The sequence below is a fragment of the Dermacentor albipictus genome, chromosome 4 (assembly GCF_038994185.2).
Source record: "Dermacentor albipictus isolate Rhodes 1998 colony chromosome 4, USDA_Dalb.pri_finalv2, whole genome shotgun sequence".
Taxonomy (NCBI): Eukaryota; Metazoa; Arthropoda; class Arachnida; order Ixodida; family Ixodidae; genus Dermacentor; species Dermacentor albipictus.
The window spans coordinates 84,092,436-84,115,599 of record NC_091824.1 but is presented as its reverse complement, the minus strand read 5'-3'; the positions used below and the strand labels follow the sequence as shown (position 1 = coordinate 84,115,599).

The 23,164-nt window shown below is 45.9% G+C and overlaps 1 protein-coding gene across 1 annotated transcript in view; it reads left to right on the top strand.

Annotated features, from left to right (window-relative positions):
- LOC139059542 (uncharacterized) overlaps positions 1 to 21,728 on the top strand; it is a 28,869-nt gene extending 7,141 nt beyond the window's left edge. The window contains exon 2 of the mRNA XM_070537965.1: positions 21,535 to 21,728. Within this exon, the coding sequence (XP_070394066.1) occupies positions 21,535 to 21,728 (194 nt within the window). The remainder of the gene's footprint in view (positions 1 to 21,534) is intronic.
- Positions 21,729 to 23,164: the final 1,436 nt, after the last annotated feature.

The following is a 23,164-nucleotide window of genomic DNA, read 5'->3' as shown; positions in this document are numbered from 1 at the left end:
CGGAGATAGTGCAATACCGTGCCGACCCGCGGCGGAGGTGAAGCAGGCGTTAAACACTCCCCGTACGTGGGCCGATCCTGAAGACAGTGCAATGATAGGTCGACCCGTGGTGGAGGTGCAGTTCGCCATTAAGGGGCCCACAAACACAGCTTCGCTGGTCATCCTTCTTCACAGAGTGGAAGGGCACTGAGGTTTTTTAAAAGGTTTTAAGAGGTTTTTAAGAGGTTTTAAGAGGTTTTTTATGCATTGCGGTACAAAATTAACTAGAACGCCAATGCATTTCGTTGAACACTTCGAAAATTACTATCTTGATGCTGGTCTAGTCCTGAGAATTCATTCCAAGTGGATATGGCTTGCGTACTCACTAGCTACAATTCATAGATTAGAATACATGTCGTAATGTAATGAATTACAAATATATTTGCATAAATATGGTAATGGTTCAATTAAGCGTTTTGATTTTTCGCAGAAGTAACGGCCGCCTCATCGGGAAATTAGGCCAAGGGGTAATGCTGCGCTATCTGCCACAGGTCATTAATAAAATTGTTCCAGCTATAGAACTCCCTGTATAAAGAACAATTTCACACAGTTGCGGTCAAATAATACCGAACTCTGTTTTACTGTGAATGCTGCCGCTCGAAAAGGTATCTCAAGCTTCCGCAGCGTTGCACTATTTCTGTAAGGAGTACAAAGCGCGCGGCTCCGAGATAAGGCAGCGCTCGCGGTTAGAAGCGGTTCTCGGAGGTGATATGCTGGGACTTGCGTCATAGCGACAAACACCAGGTGCCTGTGTCATCTGCTTGGGTGCTGCTTAAAGTATGCTAACAAAAAAAAACTGCAATTACAGGACCTACAGTTTGCCAAGATTGATTTAGCCTGGTGTGTGGCGCTCATTTATAACGAATTTAGCCTCAGTGAAATTTAGGTTGAAGGTAGCCGTAGGTTGAAATAACCTGTTGTAGCCTGAGATAGAAGGGGCCGTTATCCGGGTTTCCTGCAGTAGGGATTTTTTGCCAATGCTGCACAAGAGTTTGGTGAGCACCGTAGCATTCTAACGCAGCGAGCAACTATTCCACTCCAGGACATCTGGGACTTGTGTGAATCCATGTTGGTTAATATGGGGAGTAACTGTGAGTATCACTTGCTGTAGTTGTTGCAGTATTAATGGGGTTAGCATAATTTGCCATTATCTGTCTGTCTGTCTGTCTGTCTGTGTAACTAACGCCAACCTCGCTGTTCATTGGCACACAATGCCGTGAAAGCATTATGACGTTTAATGAAAGATCGACTGGGCCCGCGTGATGGGCTTTTAGCGCATTAGATTTGTCTTGTGCGCGCACGCGTTCAAAGAAAAAAAAATCGCTCTCATATTTATGTTCGCTCCTGCTTCTTTCTCTTCGTAGGGTAATCGACCGGATGCTTTCTTCCGGTAAACTTCTTTACCTTCCCCTCTTCGTACTATCTATCTATCTATCTATCTATCTATCTATCTATCTATCTATCTATCTATCTATCTATCTATCTATCTATCTATCTATCTATCTATCTATCTATCTATCTATCTATCTATCTATCTATCTATCTATCTATCTATCTATCTATCTATCTATCTATCTATCTATCTATCTATCTATCTATCTATCTATCTATCTATCTATCTATCTATCTATCTATCTATCTATCTATCTATCTATCTATCTATCTATCTATCTATCTTCCTGCGTGCGTTCCCCCTTAGCTAGTTTCTAGCGCGTTGTGGTGGCAACGCACGGTTCCAAGTAAGGGCTTGCGCCAGTGGCCTCGCACGCAAACTCCGCAGGTTCCGGCAGCTGTCCGTCCCCGAAGCGGGGCCGCGCTGGGCCGCCGCGCCTCTGCCTGCGACGCTCGCGGATGCCACGCCGCGGGGTCGACCGGCTTGGCGCGCCCCGGCCACTTGTGCACCGAAGGAAGCCGGCGACGAGCGCAGTTGGCGCCAGCGGAGCGCGCGCGGAGAAGGACGCGTACTGCGTGCCGTACAGCTGGCGCACGCCTCGCCGCAGAGACCGGGGCGCGGAGGGCCCACGTGGCGCGCGCGCTTTTGCGGGGATGATGCTGGCCGCGCAGCTTGCTCGACTGCTGGCCGGGTCACGCCGCAGCCCGCGAACCAGGTCTCGTGACAAGTGCGTTGGGCGCGCTGGCGCTGGGAACGCAGTGGTAGGGCTGGTTAGCGCCAAACAAGTGTAGGGTTTCCATTCGGTTCCCCGTGCGATGCTTTGCACATGCGGGAAGCATCTGATAGGCGCAGCAAAGGGTGAGGGACAACGTAGGGTCGTTGCCTCGAGTGCACCACTTGCTCGCGCGCGTGGATGAAATGCAAAGCATGTTGTGGCGTTGAACCCGCGCGATGTATTACTGGGGCACACGAGCTCCAACCGATGTACAGACGCCGTATGGCATTTCGAACAGCTGTATGTGGCTCACGTACGAGTAAATGATGCGCTCGAGAGTATCCACCGCAACATGTAGCTTTGTGCAAAAAGCCGAAGCACCCGCCGTGGTTGCATAGTGGCTATGGTGTTGGACTACTAAGCACGTGGTCGCGGGATCTAACCCCGGCCACGGCGGCCGCATTTCGATGGGGGCGAAATGAGAAAACGCCCGTGTACTTAGATTTAGGTGCACGTTAAAGAACCCCAGGTGGTCAAAATTTCCGGAGTCCCCACTACGGCGTGTCTCATAATCAGAGAGTGGTTTTGGCACGTAAAACCGCATAATTTTTAAGAAGCCGAAGCACTACAGGAACCGCAACAGCGCTTCCGTTCTTGCTTTGCTTTCGACATGGTCTAAAATATCGCCTCCTGGATTTGCGTGAAATTGTGCCCCTTGTCACTCGCACCACTGCAATCACCTGTGAGATAGTCAGTGGAAACTCCATCTGCACTGGAATATCCTTTGACCACGTGATCAGCCGGAATGACAGAAAGTCCCACGCTTCGGCAGTAAAAGTTTGCGGAACATAACGTGCCTGACGACTTCATTGTTGTTCAGGCAGCGCAAATGGTGAGCAGTCGGAAAAGGAGTTTGACGTAGGCTTCAACTAACGCGAGTGCGCGCCCTTTCTGCAAGCGTCGAACCTCCTCAATGTGTCGGCTGAGCATGCGCGCCTGGTTTCTCTCTCGCAAGCAGAACCTCGCATATGGGGCTCGCGATAGTGCATCTGGGGGCCAACCCATGCGTGCGCGGTATTTATTTCTTGAAGGTCAAACTCTTTGGTTCTCTTTGTTTTCGTAGAACAATCAGCGAGCAGTGGAACAACATAAGAATTCCCTGTTCATACCCGACCGAGCACGTTGGTCGAAACACCGATACATGCTGTGGTTTCACGTGGAATAATCGAGAACGTGCTTTATCGTCAGTTTTTTTTTTTCGTACTTGTGTTGCAGCGGTGATCGTAAGGCTCGGGAAAGATGACTTAAGACGTTAGCGATTTCTCCATTATTGACGACCTTATATAGGTGATGTCGTTGTGCGGCGCTTTGGAATTATTGGGCTTGAACTCGTCGAGGTCAAGCTCGGCAAAAGGCGATGTACGAGCTTGACTAATAAGACAACGCCGTAAATATCACCATAACTTATTTGAGCCATGGGTCGACGCTTGGCGCACACGCGTGGTTGAAATGGCGCGGCACGATATCCCATTAATATGCTCGCGTTTACACGTATACAGAGCTACAGGTAATTTTCTTTTTGAGAAAATAGCGCCTCTTTGCATGGCCGGTCTATTCGAAAAAGAAAAGGCGTCTTCATGTGACGTGCCATCGCGAAGACAGCACGCCATGAGGGTTTTTTAATGCCGGAGGCTGACTGACGTCTTCAACGAGAACAGTTCAGTTTTGTTAGGGTAAACAAATACGCTCGTATCCTAGGATGTTTTTCGTTTGTTTTCTAACCACTAAAAAAAAAAAAAAGACTACCAATTGATCGGCACCAAAGTACTGCGCAGCTGTAGTTACTGCGCAGCTGGCCATATTCGATGACAAAATGCATAATGGACACTACATATAAATTGACGAAAGAGAGCACACACAATGAAATAGCCCCTTCCCCCATCTACAAGATTTCTACAAAATTTCACCTAACCTCGTTTCTTTGATTAATCATCTACAGTTTCTTTCGCTTGAACTTTTCCTCCGAACAACCCCGCAGTGGGAAAATCCGTATCATAGCCCGACAGGGTATTCAATTGTAGCCGCAAGACTAAAGTACACATACTCGTATCCGCTGCTGCAAGCTTCATTTTCTTTCCTTTCGGAATGCCGGTCGCTTAGCTGTTCGTAGTCGAGATAGGCGCTGATTGCGCAATGTTCCCTGGGAGTTGAACGCGATTATCAACGTACGCACGAACGCACGTACATATGGCAGGGTCCAAAGTTTACCGGATGTTTGATCTGAGAAAAAGCTGAATATTTCCCGAGCCTGCAGGCACGTAGCCTGAATTTTAGATGTGCTTCGTGTGCCAGTGCACGCTACCAACATTGTGTTGAGCTGATTTTCTTTTTTTTTTATGGCTGCAAGCTAAAACTGGGCGATACTCGACTTTCTTTTCTTTTTTTTTTCGGGAATCGAGTTCATCAAATTTATGACCCTGCCTTTAAGCACGCATGCACAGCATGGTAGGGGCAGTAATTTTACGGTGTTCTGTGTGTCCCACGACCTTCATGAAGGAATGTGAACTGCGTTGGGGGTTCGATTCATCTGGTCCCTGCGATCGTGCGAGAAATTGACCCGAGTAAAAAAATAAAAGAAACTCGTCAGGTCACTTCGATAACTCGCTTCGCCATCGTATAGTACAGTGTTTTTTTGTTTGTTTTTTCAGTGTTCATCCGCTTGTGATTGACATAGCGCTAGAGCCCGACCGGAGAACGCGGGAACTCAGAGTGAACATATACAAAAGTTAAGGGAAACTAGAGCGCCAGCTTGATCTGAAATGAAAGGCGAGCTGCGCATTCGTTTATGCGAAATAATTAATGTTAAGGAAAAAAAAGATTATATATATATAGTTTTAGCTTTATATATATATATATATATATATATATATATATATATATATGAAGAGAGAGAGGGAGTGAGAGAGAGAGCAGATGTAGGTCACCACATGCGGCGAAAGGAGAAAGCCAGAGCATCGTGGCACTAAATCGCATCGAACGTTCACCTCGCAGGCACGAGTGGTGGCCCGCGCGCGCGCGCGCACCGCCTGCCTACGGGCTACGGGCTGTTGCCCAGCGTGGGGCCCCCCCGAGCGAGTTAAGTTCACTCGCCGCTCGAAACCTGCGGGAACTCGGATCGTGCGGGCGGCGCAAGTGCAACGCCAGTTGGCCCGGCCCGTTTCCTCCCCCGCCGACGGGCTCGGGTCGCGGTCAGCCAGCGCCGGCGCGTCGGACGAGGGCGAGGAACAATGGGGCCGGGCTCTCCCCTGCGCGCGGCTCCGACTCCGACACCGAGGCACGCCGCGGCAGCTCTTCCCTCGTGCACGCTCTCGGTCGCAGCCTCGTCGTAAACACGCTTGGCGGGCGCATCGGCACTGGAACGCAGGAGGCGCGTGTGACATACACTCGCCGGTATACGGCGCGGGCAACGAAAGAGCACGCGTTGGCGCCGAAGCACACGCGCACCTGTGTCTGTTCTTTCGAGTCGATCGTGTTTACGCCGGTGCTTAGTGAAAGGGGAGGGGAGGCAGAGGGAGACCGCAATCGGCACGTATCGCGATCGACTAACTCCCCTAGAAACACGCGCCCAATGATCTGTAGATCGCGGACGAGGAAAAGACGGGGAGAACGGATGAGACGAGAAAATCGCTGAGAGGGCTCTGGCAGTTTGCGGGTGTGTAAGGGTAGGACTCGCCGCAGGATGCAGTGAACGTCGATGTTAAAAAGTATATGTTATTTTCATATCCGTTTAACAATCAATATGAACGCCACTAATTGATCCTTATCCATGGCACAATTACTAACAGCGCGGGGTAGCGTGGGTTAGTGAACTGAAAATGCGGCATCCATCTTTTCGTTTTCTTTTACAGTTAAGCAGCTAGGGAGACTATATAGGACCGCTCGAAAACAAACATCACATGCTGGTTTTCACGGTGTCCTGAAAGTAGTAGGTGACTCACCAAGTCTGCCTTAAGAGGTAATGAAGCAGTGAAGTGTGTAGGCCAATTAGGGGCTAACTGAACATTGCTAAACCGGCTTTCTCGTCCTGTCTGGAGGCGTTGCATGAAAAGACTTACAAAGTTTATATGTTGCCCTTCAAGAAACAAAAGTCTAAGAAATTCCTTATTTGCTATGAATAGGTGCGATATTATGGCTGACGTGTAGCGAAAGTTTGAACTTTGCTGGTTAATTACGCTATTAGTGGAAAATTACGTAAATGAGCATTAACGATATTTACAAGAGTATGTTACGAATCGCTTATGAACCGCGCTGAAAGTTCACCCAATGTCTTGAAAAAAAAGTTCAGCGTCCCACAAAGTTGAAATTTTGAGCGAATAAGCAGCATTATTATGCTTGATGCGTCAGCGTAGTGTCGAAGTGTCATATGTTACAGCATTTAGAAAGAAAATCTTAAACCAGTGTTCGTCGTACGGACGTTATCTGCCATTCTTCCCAATGTGTCGAAGGAACTCTACGTCACGGTTTTCCTTTGAAGAAAGTCGGGTGCATATAAACATTATAAAATTTTACTTTTCTAGCTTATTCAGAATCGTTGCAAACAATGACTCGAGCCTTGTTTTTTTTTTTTCGGTTATTGCGAGCGTGTATGTAGCCATCTGAGGCAGGAATAAAACGATAGCTTAGTCGACAGTGCATTCCGAACGTATCGACAGACAATCGGTGCCTTGAGGGGAAAGGCCAGAGAGTTGGCTTAACATTTTATTTTAGCTCTTTTTGTGTTTAGGTACGTCCATCGGGCATCCCCACTCCTGTCTCCTGCAATTGTTTTGTGCGATATATTGAATGAGCGTTTTCTCTTGTGTAAGTGTAATTGTGCTTTTTTTTTTTTGCTACATCTGTGCAGTGGCAGGAACAAAGGCCGATGCGATATTCTGTCCATTTCGGTCTCTTCATGTCCAAGTGCCTCCGGTTCGTATGACCCGGTTTCATCAGATTTATGGCCATTTCCTAACGTTAAGGCCACCTATGAGCTGGCGCAAAAAGAAAAAATAAGGAAAAGAAAGAAAGAAAGAAAAGACTTGCGCGAACAAAGACAGTTTCGTCACGGTGGACTGGAAACAGCTGGGAAAATTGGCAAGGACTGTTTTTCGCTCCTGCTGCGAATGCGAATCTGCCATCTTCCGGTAGATCTAGCTCAGCCAATGCCCTCGTTTGGGCATGCACTTGAAGAATAAGCATTCAGGGAGACAAGAAATAAGCTTGTGCGGAAAATGCACATGCAAAATTTAGTGATCTTTCTGGGACGTTCCTCCTAAAGGGCGCACAAATGGAAAAAGAAATACAGACAGGCGAAAGAGCAATATCTTGAAGGCTCTCAGTTAATCAAGCGTTGGCCCACAAATGTAGTGTTAAATACCTTAGGAGGTTGAGACTTGCAAATCTTATTGTCCTGTTACGACCTACGATGAGTAATTCGAGGAGCGAACGCGCATAGACTCGAGAACTAATACTAAGGAAGATAATGTTTAATCATTTGGAGGGAAGAACGGCATATTTATATATTGAACTGACATTCCCGTAATGAAGCACAAAAATTCGGCAGACACCCATCAAGTCAAACTGATTCGAAGGCGATTCAAAGTTCGACGTAACAAGATAGTCTTGCCACAAATTCCGGGATTCTGGAAATGAAATTTACTGGCAAGAAATGGCTGCGGAAGTGCTTCGAAAAGGAGATAAAAAAAATAAAGAAGATGAACAGCAACATTAATCTGATTTTGGGTGCCTGTAAGCAACGTCTTTACAAATTTAACCCTGGCTTCGCTCTTTTACTGATTTTCCTTTGCTTTAGCTGAATGCACTGGAGTGCTGACGCAAGAGATAACTACTGTCGCATGCCCCTTCGTAATCCTGTAGCACCCGGACATGTATACACAAATGGAACTGTAACGCCTGGTTGAACCTCTAAAATCAAGCTGAATGTTTGTAAGTAAACTGGCTTAGTGCAGACAAAACAAGTTGGCGACACGTTGACACTGCTTTTCTTTGCTGTTAGCAGCTTTGATCAGTATTCCGCGTCATGTGATTGTTGAGGACTGCGGTAAATGCAGTACTCTTTCATTAAAGGAAAATTGAATCCTTTAGAATCAGTCGAAAAATATTGCGCTATCATAGGAGGCGTTCCGCGGAGCGTTTCCAAGCGCTCGCTTTCTCGCGAGTTCGTAACTCGAAGGACCGCTCAGAGGCGTTTAATTTGACATCAATGCTTTCGCATTCACAACTCATGAGAAGCGTTTGGGCGTCCTCGGATTTTTCTTTGTATTTGCTTCGTTTCCTTCTCAAAAGCTCTCTCTTGACTCCTGCTAAGTTGCGTCGAGCGCGAGGTGCTTTCGGAATTTCAGACTTCTCTGGTTGCCTAAATGCAGATTCGCTAGCGTCGGCAGCCACCACGAAAGGACTTCTGGTTAGTTAGAAAGCACGATCATAGGTGCTCATCGCAAGCTCTATTTTTCTTTCTAGAGCGCAGCATTTAAGAGCCCGTTCCTGCGGTGAGCGTCGGCGTAACCGAGCGAACGGGCAGAGCGAAGGATGAAAGAGCGAACGCGGAGCGCACCGGGGGATGAAAACCGAAGAGAGTGCGAGGAGGAAAGCGGAGGACTCCGGGGGAAAGTTAGGGCAAAGCAAGAATAAGTTGTACTGCACTTGGCAGGCACTCCTGCTTGGTGAACAGCCACTCTCCCATATCAGCGCAAAAGGCTACGCAAGACCCGCGTACTTTCACGCTGTTATTGCCAAGCCGTGCTCTGGGGCGGCTTGCACGAACATTTAGTATCGAAATAATAAGGAATTTGAGAACGCATTTTTGTGCGGGGTAGGCGTTGTCTATGGAACATTTAATAACGTGTTCTTAAATTTTAATATAGATTTAATAACGAAAATAATAAAGAATTTAAGAATGCTTTCTTGTGTCGACTAGGCGCTCTCTATGTAAGATTTAGGAACGCGTTCTTAAATTTGTTATTATTTTTGTTATTAAATGTTCGTGAAAGCCACCCCCGCTCACTAAACAGAAAAAAAGAGAGGAGGGGGGACCGGGCGGATTCCACATATGTGTGAATCGGCGATAAGCGAAGTGTTCTTTGGTGCTATTGTTGTTGCCCATCTAGCGTATGGGTTATTTGGTGCATACTGCGTGTGTATTGGTCACTTCTTGATTTCTGCGTTTCTCAACTATCCTCGCTCAATATACGCTCTGGTCCTATTTTATTCACTTCTTTATCTGCACTTAGCTGCTTCAGGTGCCGTTGCGAATATGCTGTACGCCCATTTTAACATTGTGGGTAGTATCATCATCAGCAGCAGCAGCATGGTTACGCCCGCTGCAGGGCAAAGGCCTCTCCCATACTTCTCCAACTACCCCGGTCGTGTGCTAATTGTCACTATGTTGTCCCTGCAAACTTCTTAATCTCATCCACCCACCTAACTTTCTGCCGCCCCCTGCTACGCTTCCCTTCCTTTGGAATTCAGTCCGTTACCCTTAATGACCATCGGTTATCTTCCGTCCTCATTACATGTCCTGCCCATGCCCATTTATTTTTCTTGATTTCAAATAAAATGTCATTAACTCGCATTTATTCCCTCACGCAATCTGCTTATTTCTTATCCCTTAACGTTACACCCATCATTCTTTCCATAGCTTGTTGCGTCGTCCTCAATTTGAGTAGAACCCTCTTAGTAAGCCTCCAGGTTTCTGCCCCTCAGGTGTGCACTGGTAAGACAGAGCTATTATACACTTTTCTTTTGAGGGATAATGGCAATCTGCTGTTCATTATCTGAGAATGCCTGCCGAACGCACCCCAGCCCATTCTTATTCTGATTATTTCCGTCTCATGATCCAGATCCGCGGTCACTACCTGTCTTAAGTAGATGTATTCCCTTACCACTTCCAGTGCCTCGCTACCTATCGTAAACTGCTGTTCTCTTCCGAGACCGTTAAACATTACTTTAGTTTTCTGCAGATTAATTTTTAGACCCACCCTACTGCTTTGCCTCTCCAGGTCAGTGAGCATGCATTGCAATTGGTCCCCTGAGTTACTAAGCAAGGCAATATCATTCTCGTAGTCAATGAAAGCTATATGTAAGGGCTGGTTATATTCCGCACATTTTTCTATCACCTGATTGATAGTGTGAATATGGTCTATTGTTGAGTAGCCTTTACGAAATCCTGCCAGGTCCTTTGGTTGACAGAAGTCTAAGGTGTTCCTGATTCTATTTGCGATTACCTTAGTAAATACTTTGTAGGCAACGGACAGCAAGCTGATCGGTCTACGATATTTCAAATCTTTGGCGTCCCCTTTCTTATGGATTAGGATTATGTTGGAGTTCTTCCAAAAGTCCGGTACGCTCGAGGTCATGAGGCATTGCGTATACAGGGTGGCCAGTTTTTTTTCTAGAACAATCTGCCCACCATCCTTCAACAAATCTGCTGTTACATGATCCTTCCCAGCTGCCTTCTACCTTTGTATAGCTCCCAAGGCTTTCTTTACTTCTTCCGGCGTTACTTTTGGGATGTCAAATTCCTCTAGACTTTTCTCTCTTCCATTATCGTCGTAGGTGCCACTGGTATTATGTATATTTCTGTAGAACTCCTCAGCCACTTGAACTATCTCATCCATATTAGTAATGATATTTCCGGCTTTGTCTCTTAACGCATACATCTGATTCTTGCCTATTCCTAGTTTCTCCTTCGCTGCTTTTAGGCTTCTTCCTTTCCTGAGAGCATGTTCAATTCTATCCATATTATACTTCCTTATGTCAGCTGTCTTACGCTTGTTGATTAACTTGGAAAGTTCTGCTAGTTCTATTCTAGCTGTAGGGTTAGAGGCTTTCATACATTGGCGTTTCTTAATCGGATCTTTCATCTCCTGTGATAGCTTTGGTATCCTGTCTAACGAAGTTACCACCGACTTCTATTGCACAATCCTTAATGATGCCCATAAGATTGTCGTTCATTGATTCAACACTAAGTTGCTCTCCCTGAGTTAAAGCCAAATATCTGCTCTGTAGCTTGATCCGGAATTGCTCAATTTTCCCTCTTACCGATAACTCATTGATCGGCTTCTTAGTACCAGTTTCTTCCGTTCCCTGCTCAAGTCTAGGCTAATTCGAGTTCTTACCATCGTATGGTAACTGCAGCGCACCTTGCCGAGCACGTCCACATCTTGTATGATGCCAGGGTTAGCGCAGAGTATTAAGTCTATTTTCTTTCTAGTCTTGCCATTCGGGCTCCTCCACGTCCACTTCCGGGTATCCATCTTGCGGAAGAAGGTATTCATTATCCGCATATTATTCCGTTCTGCAAACTCTACTAATAACTCTCCCGCGCTGTTCCTAGAACCTATGCCATATTCCCCCACTGACTTGTTTCCAGGCTGCTTCTTGCCTACCCTGACATCGAAGTCGCCTATCAGTATAGTGTATTTTGTTTTGACTTTACCCATGGCCGATTCTACGTCTTCATAGAAGCTTTCGACTTCCTGGGCATCATGGATGTAGGGGCGTAGGCCTGTACGACCTTCAATTTGCACCTCTTATTAGGTTCCCAAAAACTCCTGCCACCCTCTCCTTAATGCTATAGAATTCGTGTATGTCACCAGCTATATCCTCATAAATCAGGAATCCGACTCCTAGTTCTCCTCTCTCCGCTAAGCCCCGGTAGCATAGGACGTGCCAGGTTTTTAGCACTGTATATGCTTCTTTTGTCCTCCGAACCTCACTGAGCCCTATTATATCCCATTTACTGCCCTCTAATTCCTCCAATAGCACTGCTACACTCACCTGACTAGATAACGCTCTAGCGTTAAACGTTGCCAGGTTCATATTCCAATGGCGGCCTGTCCGGCATTGTATGTCCGGCAGTATCAACTCCAAGCAATTTTGCCGGTTGTCATCTCGTGCTTACATCTACTCTCGATTACGGAAGAGTGAGTAATCTTTACAGCGAGGCTGTATACCTCTACCGTCCACAGAAATTTTCGTGTCGTTGGCCTGGTAAGCAAAAAACTTCCCATACGTGGGCTGATCCCGGAGAAAGTGCATCTCCTGGCCGACCCGCCGCGAAGGTGAAGCAAACGTTAAGTCTTCCCCATACGTGGGTCAATTCCGAAGATATAGTGCAATGCCGGGCCGACACACAGTGGAGGTGAAGCAGGCGTTAAGCACTCCTCATACCTGGGCCGATCCCGAAGGTAGTGCAATGCCGGCGCGACCCGCGACTCCTCATAAGTGGGCCAGTTCCGAAGATAGTGCAATAGCGGTGGGACCCGTGACTCCCCATACGTGGGCGGATCACGAAGATAGTGCAATGCCGGCTCGACCCGCGGCAGAGGTGAAGCAGGCGTTAAGCACTCCCCACACATTGGCCGATCCCGAAGATAGTGCAATACCGGCCTGATCCGCAGCGAAAGTGCACTTCGCCCTTAAGGGGCCCACGTACACAGCTTCGCTGGTCCTCCTTGTTCACAGAGTGGAAGGGCACTGAGTTCTTGTTTTCTGAAGTTACTTGTGGCTAAGCTATTAACGCACCCGCCGCAGTGGCTAAATGAGCACAAGGTCGAGGGTTCGATCCTCGGCCGCTGGTGTCGCTAAGCGATGACAGCTAAATGAAAAAAGTCCTGTAAGCTATACGCTGCGTCTCAAAGAAGCTGAAGTGACACTTGAGGTTGCCGTTTGGTACTAAATTTCAGAGGCGAACACACGAGAATGGTGCACCGAGGATGAGATAATTCGCCCATACAGGTAGAAACGGGGAAATCTGGCTGCACTATGCAGAATGGAGAAAGGTGGTGATGATACACGTATGAGATAAAGCACGAGTACAAGTACAGAAAAGGTGAAAGCGAGCTTCCGACACAACGCCTCGCCTCCGAGTGCTGCGCATACAGTGTCACAGAGCACTTTGACTGTCTGCGTAATGTAAGGCAGCATATCAGTGCGGCGCCTGGTGCCTGTGTGGGATGTCTATTCAATAAATGAGTTGTTTTTAGGCAACAGACAAATGCGACAGCTTCGTTGCTGACGTAAGGATCGCCGAAAGCTCTTTATTTTGTTTTGTTTCGAAAGTTCTTGCGCCAATAATGGATATCACTCGAAAAGGGAACTGCGAAGTGGTTAAACGCGACTAGCCAAAAAACCGTAATAGTCAATAAACTCATAGAAACTTCATTAAAAATTCAATTGAATATCATTAAGAACACATTTAAGAAACCAGTTAGGAACATTATTTCAGCTATATGTCCAGCGCAGGTTGCTCTTGTGCAGAATCGTGTGAGAACACCAGATATTGAGGGACTTGGGCTGGCCATGGTATCACGAATATCAGTCAACTGTGAGACTGCCTCGAAGTAGTATTTCTTTTTTCTTTTTTTTAAGGATTTGTTGCAAGGCATATGCGGGGAACAAAATAAAATCAAATAAAGACTTCCTACTTTGCATAGTACAAGAACTGCAGCAACCTCTCCACAAACATATTGTTCGTCACCCAACAGGTGTTGTTTTCATGTACACCTGGCTTTAGTCCAGCCTTTCTTAACATATTAATCGTGTTCCTCCGCATTGCAGGTCACTGCCAAAGCAAATGTCATCGTGAATCCTGACTCTAAACGAGGCTCGAGCTTGAACCAATGATTCATCACGAGTCTATATCCTACAGTAATGAGACCTTGGACCCGTGCGTCCTTTAGCATCTTTCGCAGCGAGCAATGTGCTTTTCGTGCTTAGGAACGCTTTGTCAGGTATAGCGTGAAGAAGAAAAAAAGAAAATAAAACGAGGTAGAATGAAAGACAGTGCGGAATGCGTGTTCTTACTGACGCTGAAAAGCACCTTTCTGGAAACAAGCGTTGAGCCGCTGAACATGATCGATAATAACAGACACAGAGAATCGAAGGCTTAGTACTTGGTGTCGTTTATTTCCTACGGTGTTAGCAAATGGTGGCTTTTCCACAACGTTCAAAATGATTGTGTGAATGAAAGGATGATGTGATGGGAAGTGAATCCTTGTCGCTTTGAAGCAATTTGCAGTAATGGTGAAATATTATTATTAATATTGTTGTTTTATTATTATTGTTTTATTATTATTGTGCCTATTACAATCAATGTGCGCCTTCTTACTGTTACTTTCTTATGAAGCTGTGTAACTTTGATGTATACGCCCTCCGTTAGGTAATGCCTCCGGGCCTTTTTAGGTTGAATAAATTTTACTATTATTATTATTATTATTATTATTATTATTATTATTATTATTATTATTATTATTATTGTTGTTGTTGTTGTTGTTGTTGTTGTTGTTGTTATTGTTGTTGTTGTTGTTGTCGTTGTTGTAGTTGCTGTTGTTGCTGTTGTTTGTTGCTACTGTTCCCTGCTGATGTTATTTTAGTGATAGCATGATTGTGATATGCGCATCTGCGAAACACGTGCATAATTGCGAACCTTAATAATGACGGAACGTGAAAGGGAGACAGAGCGAGGAGCTGCCACGAAGAAAGTCGTCGCCGTAGCGCGCGCCCTTTTTTTCCTTTCCAGCATTCGCGATCGTGAAAGACGCGCCTCCGCAAATGCCCGGTTATTTCAGCACGGCAGCAGCCGCATTGTCGCCCGGCCTTACACGCCCGGACGGCGGCACTGAATTGATAACGCGATGCGCCTGCGTCACACAGGCCCGTATTGCTTCTTCTAGACGGCGTGCGTGGAGCTGGCTCGGGCGAGAGGTCGCACTGGGTCTGCGCAGGCGGAAGGCGTTCCACGCGGCGGACCAGCGCGGCGGCGACTGAGACGCGCGTCCAGGCGCGCTCGACATTTCGCTGTGCAGCTTTCTTCGCTCACTGCAGCGGTGCGCGATCGCTCTGAGGCTGTTGACTCGGAAACCCCTCGGGAGAAATGCGTGTGAGTGTGCGCGCGCTTCAGAGGGGAGGAGAGAGAGAGAGAGAGAAAGGGAGTTGTGTCGCAGAGATCTGGCCTTTACAATGCGTGTCGCTTGGCGCAACGGTGGAGTGAATGCGCTGCGTGGCAACGTCGAGAAGGCGACCGTGGTTATGCGCTTGCGAGATTCGAGAGTCAAACGCTACTCGTGATCTTCCTCCCTTCTTTTTTTTTACCTTGTAGTTTGTAGTTTTCGACTCGTTAGGGGAGACGAGAAAGGAAGCCGCTCATCGGTGCAATAACTACGTCTAACTCCTCTTGTACTTGAAGTATTTTAAACATATTATTGCGATATCAATTATATGGACACTCTAGGCGCACTTCTGCCGTCGCCGTCGTCGTCGTCGTGAGGTTCTGTATAAAGTCTAGGGGTGATAAAACCGTCACCGCGCGCCGTGTGCTGTATGTGCGAGTGAAAGCATGCGAAGGTGAGCCGCGAGTGAGGAACGCGGGACGGAAGCGTGCCCTCTCCTTCCGCGCGCAGGGCACGTGGTCAGGCAAGGCACGGGGGTTCTTCTCCGATGGCTGCTAGGGCAATTGAGAGGGTGTTGGCTAGAGGGCCTTGATATCCTCCTTTCCCGCCACTCCTTACAGAGTTGAGACTATATTGAGATGGTGTTGGTGGAGACATCCGCGGCGTCCACCACGGCGTTGGGCACTCGAATGGCGGACACCGTAGGGACGCGTTGCCGCAGCTCGTGTGTCTTGAAAGCGATCTGACATAGAGAAAAAAAAAAGAAGTTGATCTGCGACGGGGCCAAAGTGCGCGCTCGCGCGGGCCTCATCTTCAAAGCTTTCAAGATGTTTGCAGAGTGCGCGTACTGTCGGTAGCTACGTATGCGCTGTGCTTTCGACGTTTCGTTCGCGTTGAAGCCAGAGATGCACATTGGTCAATTCGCTTGCTGCTGCCGCGATTCCTCCCTCCATAATTCTGACACCGAGTTTCCGCGCTCATCGAGCGAGATGTGTTCATGTTTAATGGTGCATGCGTGACGAAGTGCCTGTTAATTTAATTAAAACACGTTGGCGGGCTAGTCGGTTTGAATTCATGATAGACTGTGTAAGCGTGACTGAACAAGGACGTAGAAAGAAGGAGACACACAAAGACAGCGTGTCTCTCTTTGTGTCTGCTTCTTTGTATACGTCGTCGTTCAGTCGCGCTTACACATTCTATCACTGTTAACTTTGTTAGTAAGCGAATGTTTACAAGTAGGGGTGTGCGAATATTGAAATTTTCGAATACGAATAGAATACGAATAAGGCGAAAAACTGTCTTCGAATATCGAATCGAATATCGAATATATGTGTAGTATTAAAAATTGCAAAACGGAGGTAACAATAGCTTTATTACCCTTTTAAAAATAATATTGCATGTTACGAGGCTGCTTCAGGTTAAAGAGGCACTCATTCTAGGTAATGCACTCAGGTAATTGTAGATAATGCTCTGTCAAGTAAACGCTTGTTAAAGATTATCGCGAAGGAAAATTGACTGCTCAACATGTTCAGAAAGTAAAGGCTCTCTATGCACTGTGACAACATTGGTCCAGGTAACATTTTCTATGCGCATATTTTATTGCGCATACTTACAAAGCCCGAAAGTACATCATATATTGTTATGAAAGAGCCCTTGGTAAAAAAAAAAAAATCGAAACTGATCATGTCTCACGGGCCTGATGCAGATTGACTGGGACAGAGCGTGCGTATTCATAGTAAGTTCGTTACAGCACTTAAGATCACAGTGCTGTAACGCTGTGTCGTCGATTCGTACCTTCTTTTGTCCTTGTTTTGTGTTGCGCTGTAACGAACCTTACTATGAATCCCAACCAACTGGCCCAACTTGCCATCTTGATGCAGAGCATACAGATAATGAGCGGATCATGTGAAGCTCTCAGTGAATAAACATGTTCTTAGGAGAATGTGGAGCAAGCATATAATTCGTTAATTGCTAAATTATTCACAGTCTGTCCGAATATTCGCCGTTTCGACCATTATTCGGCCATCCTCGAATATTCGGGAATTTACGAATATGCATTTCTCGAATGGAATACGCTTCGAATAAAGAAAATATTCGATGCGTATTCGAAATTTCGAATATTCGCAAACCCCTATTTACAAGTTTATACGACCGATAAAACTAATGCCATTACTTCGTACAGCTATCTACTAATTTGCATCGCAATCGTTTTTTTCTTTCTTTTTTGCCGCAGGAGATTCGTGCGACGGCGTCCTTTAAATGAATACTGAACAAATATATTTTTTTAAACTGAGGGAAGCATCGATATTCCACTCGGAAGGCGTTTCCGTTCCCATAAGCAGCGTTTATTTCACATGTTTTATTAACGGTGACTGCATTTTTGGACGTCATGTGTGCTGGCTTGTAGCAGCAGCAGAAACAGAGGTGGACAGCTGGCGCTTTCCCGACGTCCGCCTCTCCATGTTTCGTGAGCGCGCAGCCATGCAAGCAAGGTGCGAGTGAAAGCGACTGAACGAGTAGCGCAATTACATAAAAGTGCAACGTGAACTTGCTCTGCAGTCGCTTTCCTAATGATAGAGTGCATCAAGTGTACAACTGAAATAATGAATTAAACAGCTTTTTTGAACGAAGTTGAAGCTGAAAATTAAACAAGGCATTGCAGTCGTTTCGAAATTGTTCACGCTCAAGTTTCTGAACGCTGTACAGAAACAGCGCGGCAATTTGCACGCTGTGTCGACAGTATTCACAGGCCGATACAGGCTGTCGACCCTTCCACGATAACGAGCGTACGCATAGAAGACCTGTGGCATCCGTTCAGCATCTGCTCCAGTTCACCTTCTACTTGTGGCAGCGCTGTGGTGCGTCCACTGCGGACGCTATGTGAAGCTCTCCCGTAACGTTACGAGGAAGTTTCATGACCAGATGAAAAGTATTGAGGGGCCCTGCTACTACCACGATGACGCCGCGAACGCCGCGCAAGAGAGCAGCAGTACGAACCTGGCACGATGCCTTTGCTCACCGCCCGCCAGACTCGTCTTCGTTTCTCCGCTGTGCAAGGAAGAACTAAAAAGCATAACTCCTTTCATCTTCACTTCTCGAGTGCACCTCCACTTGCTCCGTTGCTTTCTTCTTTCCGCTTTCTGGAGAAAATGGAGGGGACAGCGCCAGGCTTTACACTCTTAAACAAATGTACGCCCTTTGTGGTGTATATTTGTCACATAACAATAATCGTCATCTGTTTTGCTTGCGTTTCCCTTCTTGAAAACGCTGCGCTCACTACTTTCCTGTCGAGAACGGTATGTCATGCTGATAATGCTGTTGCGGCTAGGGTGGCATTCGTCTGACAGTCTGATAGTCGCTGTCCCCGAAGTGTTTAGAGCATAAAAAGTCAAGCTACCCATGATGGAATCCATTGCCTTCGAAGCTTCCGCTCTGTCGTAAGGTAAGACACGGCTTGTCTCGCCCGACGATACTTTTCACGCACCCTTGCGCGCAGCAGCGTAGAGGACTTCTCCTGCGTTGTTCCAGGGGCTTCACCGATCACATTACAAAGCAGCACACAACGCAAACGGCGATGTTGAAGACTTGGGCACAAGCTCCGCTCGCGAAAACAAGTATGCGGCCGAGAGCAGCTGCGCTGTTGAGACGTCGTCCGGCGCCGTCCATGCGGGTGGAGAGACGCTGGCGATGGCTGGCACGCCGGTATCCGGCACAGGCAACGTCACATAAACGTCACTTCCGCTATAGTTCACGGCATGGCCACTGGACACGGTATTTTCCGAAAAAACGCATGAAATTCATTATTTTCGGCTAGTTTCTGGCTGAAAACAAGGTTATGTGAACCAATTTCAGCACCCAAGCTTACATTTGGGCAAGAATCTCGGCGGCAAAAGTTTTGTTCAGTATCCCTTAAATAGGGAGTACGTTCTATGATTAGTCATAAAAGTGCTTCAAGGCCCCTCTAATGACAGTACGTGTTTGTGCTACATTGTGGGGCAGCGGACACTGGTATCAGCAGTATACGAGTGCCTCTTGATTTCTCTCTACACGGAGCGCAAGCACAAGAGAGATAAGCTGCGTGTCTAAGTCACTCGGTGTGCCCCTCACACAAAAATGAGCACTGCACGCAAACTCAAATCAACACTGGTAAGCACCGGCTCCACTTCACTATGCCACGTTCAGGACAGCTTTGCTGAGTTGCAGAAGCGTTTCCAGCAGGCATTTACTCAAGTCACCCACCTTACGGCGTCACTTCCGCCTAGAGCTCTCCGCTAACTGAAAAGTGAGACGACCGCACTCGGCAATACGAGACCTGCCCACTTTTGCTAAAACGGCACCGCACGCTGTGGGCGACGACATTGCCTTTTCCTGCCATGTCTCACCTTAACAGAACGGTTTACAGCATATAGCCCTTTCTGGCGCAGAGACATCGTAATGTCGAAAAAAAAAAGAACAAAGGTAAGCCCTTAATGTTATAAAGACGCGGCAGCTCCAGCAGCATTCTCCGCTCCACTTTTCTCTCAGATAGGCAGAAAAGGAAAACACACAAGCATATCAATGTTATCTCTTTTACTAGGTCAGAACATCAAAATAAATTCTACTCAACTACTTGAACCGTTGGAAAGTATGGAAGGAAAAGAAAGAAAACTCGCTGTTGCTATCCTGGGATAGCAAGATAGCAAAAAAATGGGAAATATTAGGGGCGATAGGTAGGCAATTCTTGCAATCTGTGCACTAATTAGTGGTTCAATGAATATTGATAAACTATCGTTTTCGGCGTGTTTAGAGGTGTTATATATAAAACGCTTACAAAGTTTCTCCGCTCTCTTGCGAGGACCAACGGTGGCAGCAATTTCATATTTAGAGAAAATGGAGATCATAGGCTATGAATGGCACGTGCCAAAAGTTCGAAGTGATTGGGTCAATTGCGTACTTTGAAAATCATGACTGTATAATCGTTTTGCGCCAACAATTCATTCGTTATGCCAGGCGTGTGGTAGGTTTTCTGTCTTCTTGTGTAATTATACGAGGCAAAGTGTTTATAGTTCGCCGAAGCAGGAATCAAGTTCTGAGTGATGAACAATAAATATTTCATTTGTGTAGTTTAATTACAGCCTCTCTAGAACATTGGTTATTCAAGCATTTCGGGATTTAATACGGCCTTTATCTTCGATGTTGTCGAGAGTCGTGAAACAAATATACAGGACGCCAAGTTCGAATTTACAAAAAAAAAAATACAGAAGTTTTGAAATGTTAAGCGTAATGTGGGGGGGGGGGGGCAAAACACTTACGTTCCTGGCTTAATCAAAAGCGTTGCAAATAATTACTGTACCCTCGTTCTTTCCCTCTTCTTATGCGTTACAAAAGGTATGTAGTTGATTTCCCCTGTGCCCTCAGTGAAATAAGCAAAGCACCTTGTTTATATTTGGTGAAAATTAGAGGCACGTTATGGGTAATGTGCAGATAAAGTTGTGTTAATTGCGGCCCTAGCGATAAATTACGTACGCAAGAGCTCCTGAGCGTTATGAGCGTTTCTTACGAGCAGTGCAGAATTGAGCCCAATGCTGTGGCAAAACTATAGACGCTACCGTTTTAAAATTTAGCAAAAATAAGGTATGTGCTACAAAACATTTGCGTGCGAAGTTGAATGCGTGTGGATCGAATGCAGTCTTTGCAAACAGTTTCTTAACAAGGGTTCGAAAGTTGCATACGTCCGTTATCACCTATATTTCCCAATGTCCTGAAAGACCTCTACGTTACACTAAGTTTACATTTGGCGTGAATGGAGGCCATGTTAAGTGAAACGTGCGTCGAAAATTAGCGTTCATAGCTCACAAATCAGCGTTGAAAATAATTACTGAACCGCCGTTTTTCTTGTAAATTTTTATGCGTTATACGAGGTTCGTAGTATATGCAAGCATCCCCGGTGATCTAAACGAGGCACCTTGTTAATATTTGTCTAAAATTATGAGCAGGTCATGGGCAATGAGTAGGCAAAGTTCAAAGTGTGTGCGTTAGTTCCTGCCGTAGCAGTAAATCACGGATGCAAGTGATTCGGAGTGTTATAACTTATTTCAACAGCCACGCAGAATTCTGCACGCCGATTTTAGAAAACCGTGACTGCCACCAAGATGAAAGTCTTGTAAAATGGCGGGTATATTATGAGCAGTGCTCTTGCGAATAAAATTAGCGTGAATTAATTGATACCTTTGTACAAAACTTGCTTATCGAGTGCTCGAAAGCGTTACACGAGGGCCTAATTTCAAACGGGCGAGTTATGTGCGGGCAACATTTTAACTATGTGGTAGTAATTGCGGGGCAAATAAAATTTTAACTTCAGCTGCTCGAAAGAAACAGCTTCGCTGGAAATTTGGTTGTGCTTATGCAAGGGTCGCACGAGTCTGCCGCTTTATTATTATTTTTTTTATGATTTTCAGCAGCCAGCAACAGGAGCGGCACCACACTGTCACCACAAATCTTTGAGGCCTCACAAAGAAAGCTAGGGCAAAACGTGCCTCTAGTCCGCAGTGTTGTTGTGGCCATCCAGACGGAGATATGTATCGTCTCCTCCTCGAGGGCACCAAATACGATCCACAACGAAGGATATTGCAAGCGAATTTGTTGCTTTTAGACAGAAGACCATTCACTCTAGAAAGATGTAAAAAAGCACTTCTTGCTTTGATGAAGGCTTTCGAGGACACCATCATTTTGGGGAAATATTAAGTTTCACTTAATCCTAATAAGCTAAATGAGTTATATAAATGTTGCTCTGCGTTAAAAAATTGATTTATGTGGTGATTGTAATTTTTACGCAATGTGTCATTGTGTTCTGTGCTTGCAGTGTAATTACATGTGTTGTGGGTTTTGGCTATTCAAAATATATGTCTTTAATATGCGAATGCGTACTGAACTCATGACCGAAACTTTACGATTCATGTACTGTGAGACTGCATAATTTTTATTCATCCAGTGTTCTACTGAGTGCCATATTTTGTGACATTATTCTCCCTTTTTTCACATATTTGTTTCCTTTGTTAAGTGACGAGGAGTAGCCGGTGCCGCCATAAAGGCGCCAACCACTCCTAATATTTGGGAATTATAATCATAATTTATAATTTAATTATTTGAATAGGGTTATTTGATTCATAATTATTAGTTATAGTCATAAAGATCATAATTGGGAATTATGATCTTTAATAAAGAGACGAGCAACTACGTTGTTTCGTATCAACAGCAAGTCATATCCATGGTCAAGCAATATTAATACCTCGTCGTATACATAAACGCACGAAAGATTTAATGAAGTACCCACCAAGATGATTCGAAAATAAAAGGGAAGCGGAATGCAGCATTAATGTAGCATAGGGCACTTTGGGGGCACAATAAATATGAGGTGGTGGGTGGATTCTGGAAACGAGTCATGGTGCCAACGGTTACGTTCGCAAATGTCATTATGTGCCTAACTTCGGATATATTGTCGGGATTGGAAGTTAATCAAAGATTGGTGGGTCGGTTGGCTTTGGGCGCCCACGGCAAAACCACAAATGAGGCCGTGCAAAGGGACATGGCTCGGGCCTCTTTTGAAGTTATAGAAACGCAGGGCAAAGTTAGTTTTGGAGAAAGACTCAGGGACACGGATCAAAATAAATGGGCTACTGAAGTGCACAAGTATCTGCATCTAAAAAGCTTGGACACAGGACGGAGGAAGAGGTCAAGAAAGTTGGCAACCAAGCAAAGGGTATTTCAAAGTGTATATAGACAACCAATATGGAAGCCAAAAAGACCTGGGAGATATACGAGAACGAAATAAAAGGAGCTAGAAGAAACAATCTGTACTATAACATGAAGAGGAGTGCCTTGTTATTTGAGGCTCGAGCTGGTTGCCTAAGGAAAAAAATAACATACCCGAGCAAATATTTGGAATTAGATGAGGTATGTGTAGGCCGCAGCAAAAGTCCGTTGACCACTCAGCACATTCCGAATGGAATGCGAAGGGATTCGCCCAGCAACACCAATACGTAACGCACAACTTCTAGATGTGCTTGGATTTAATGTAGACGGAAGTAT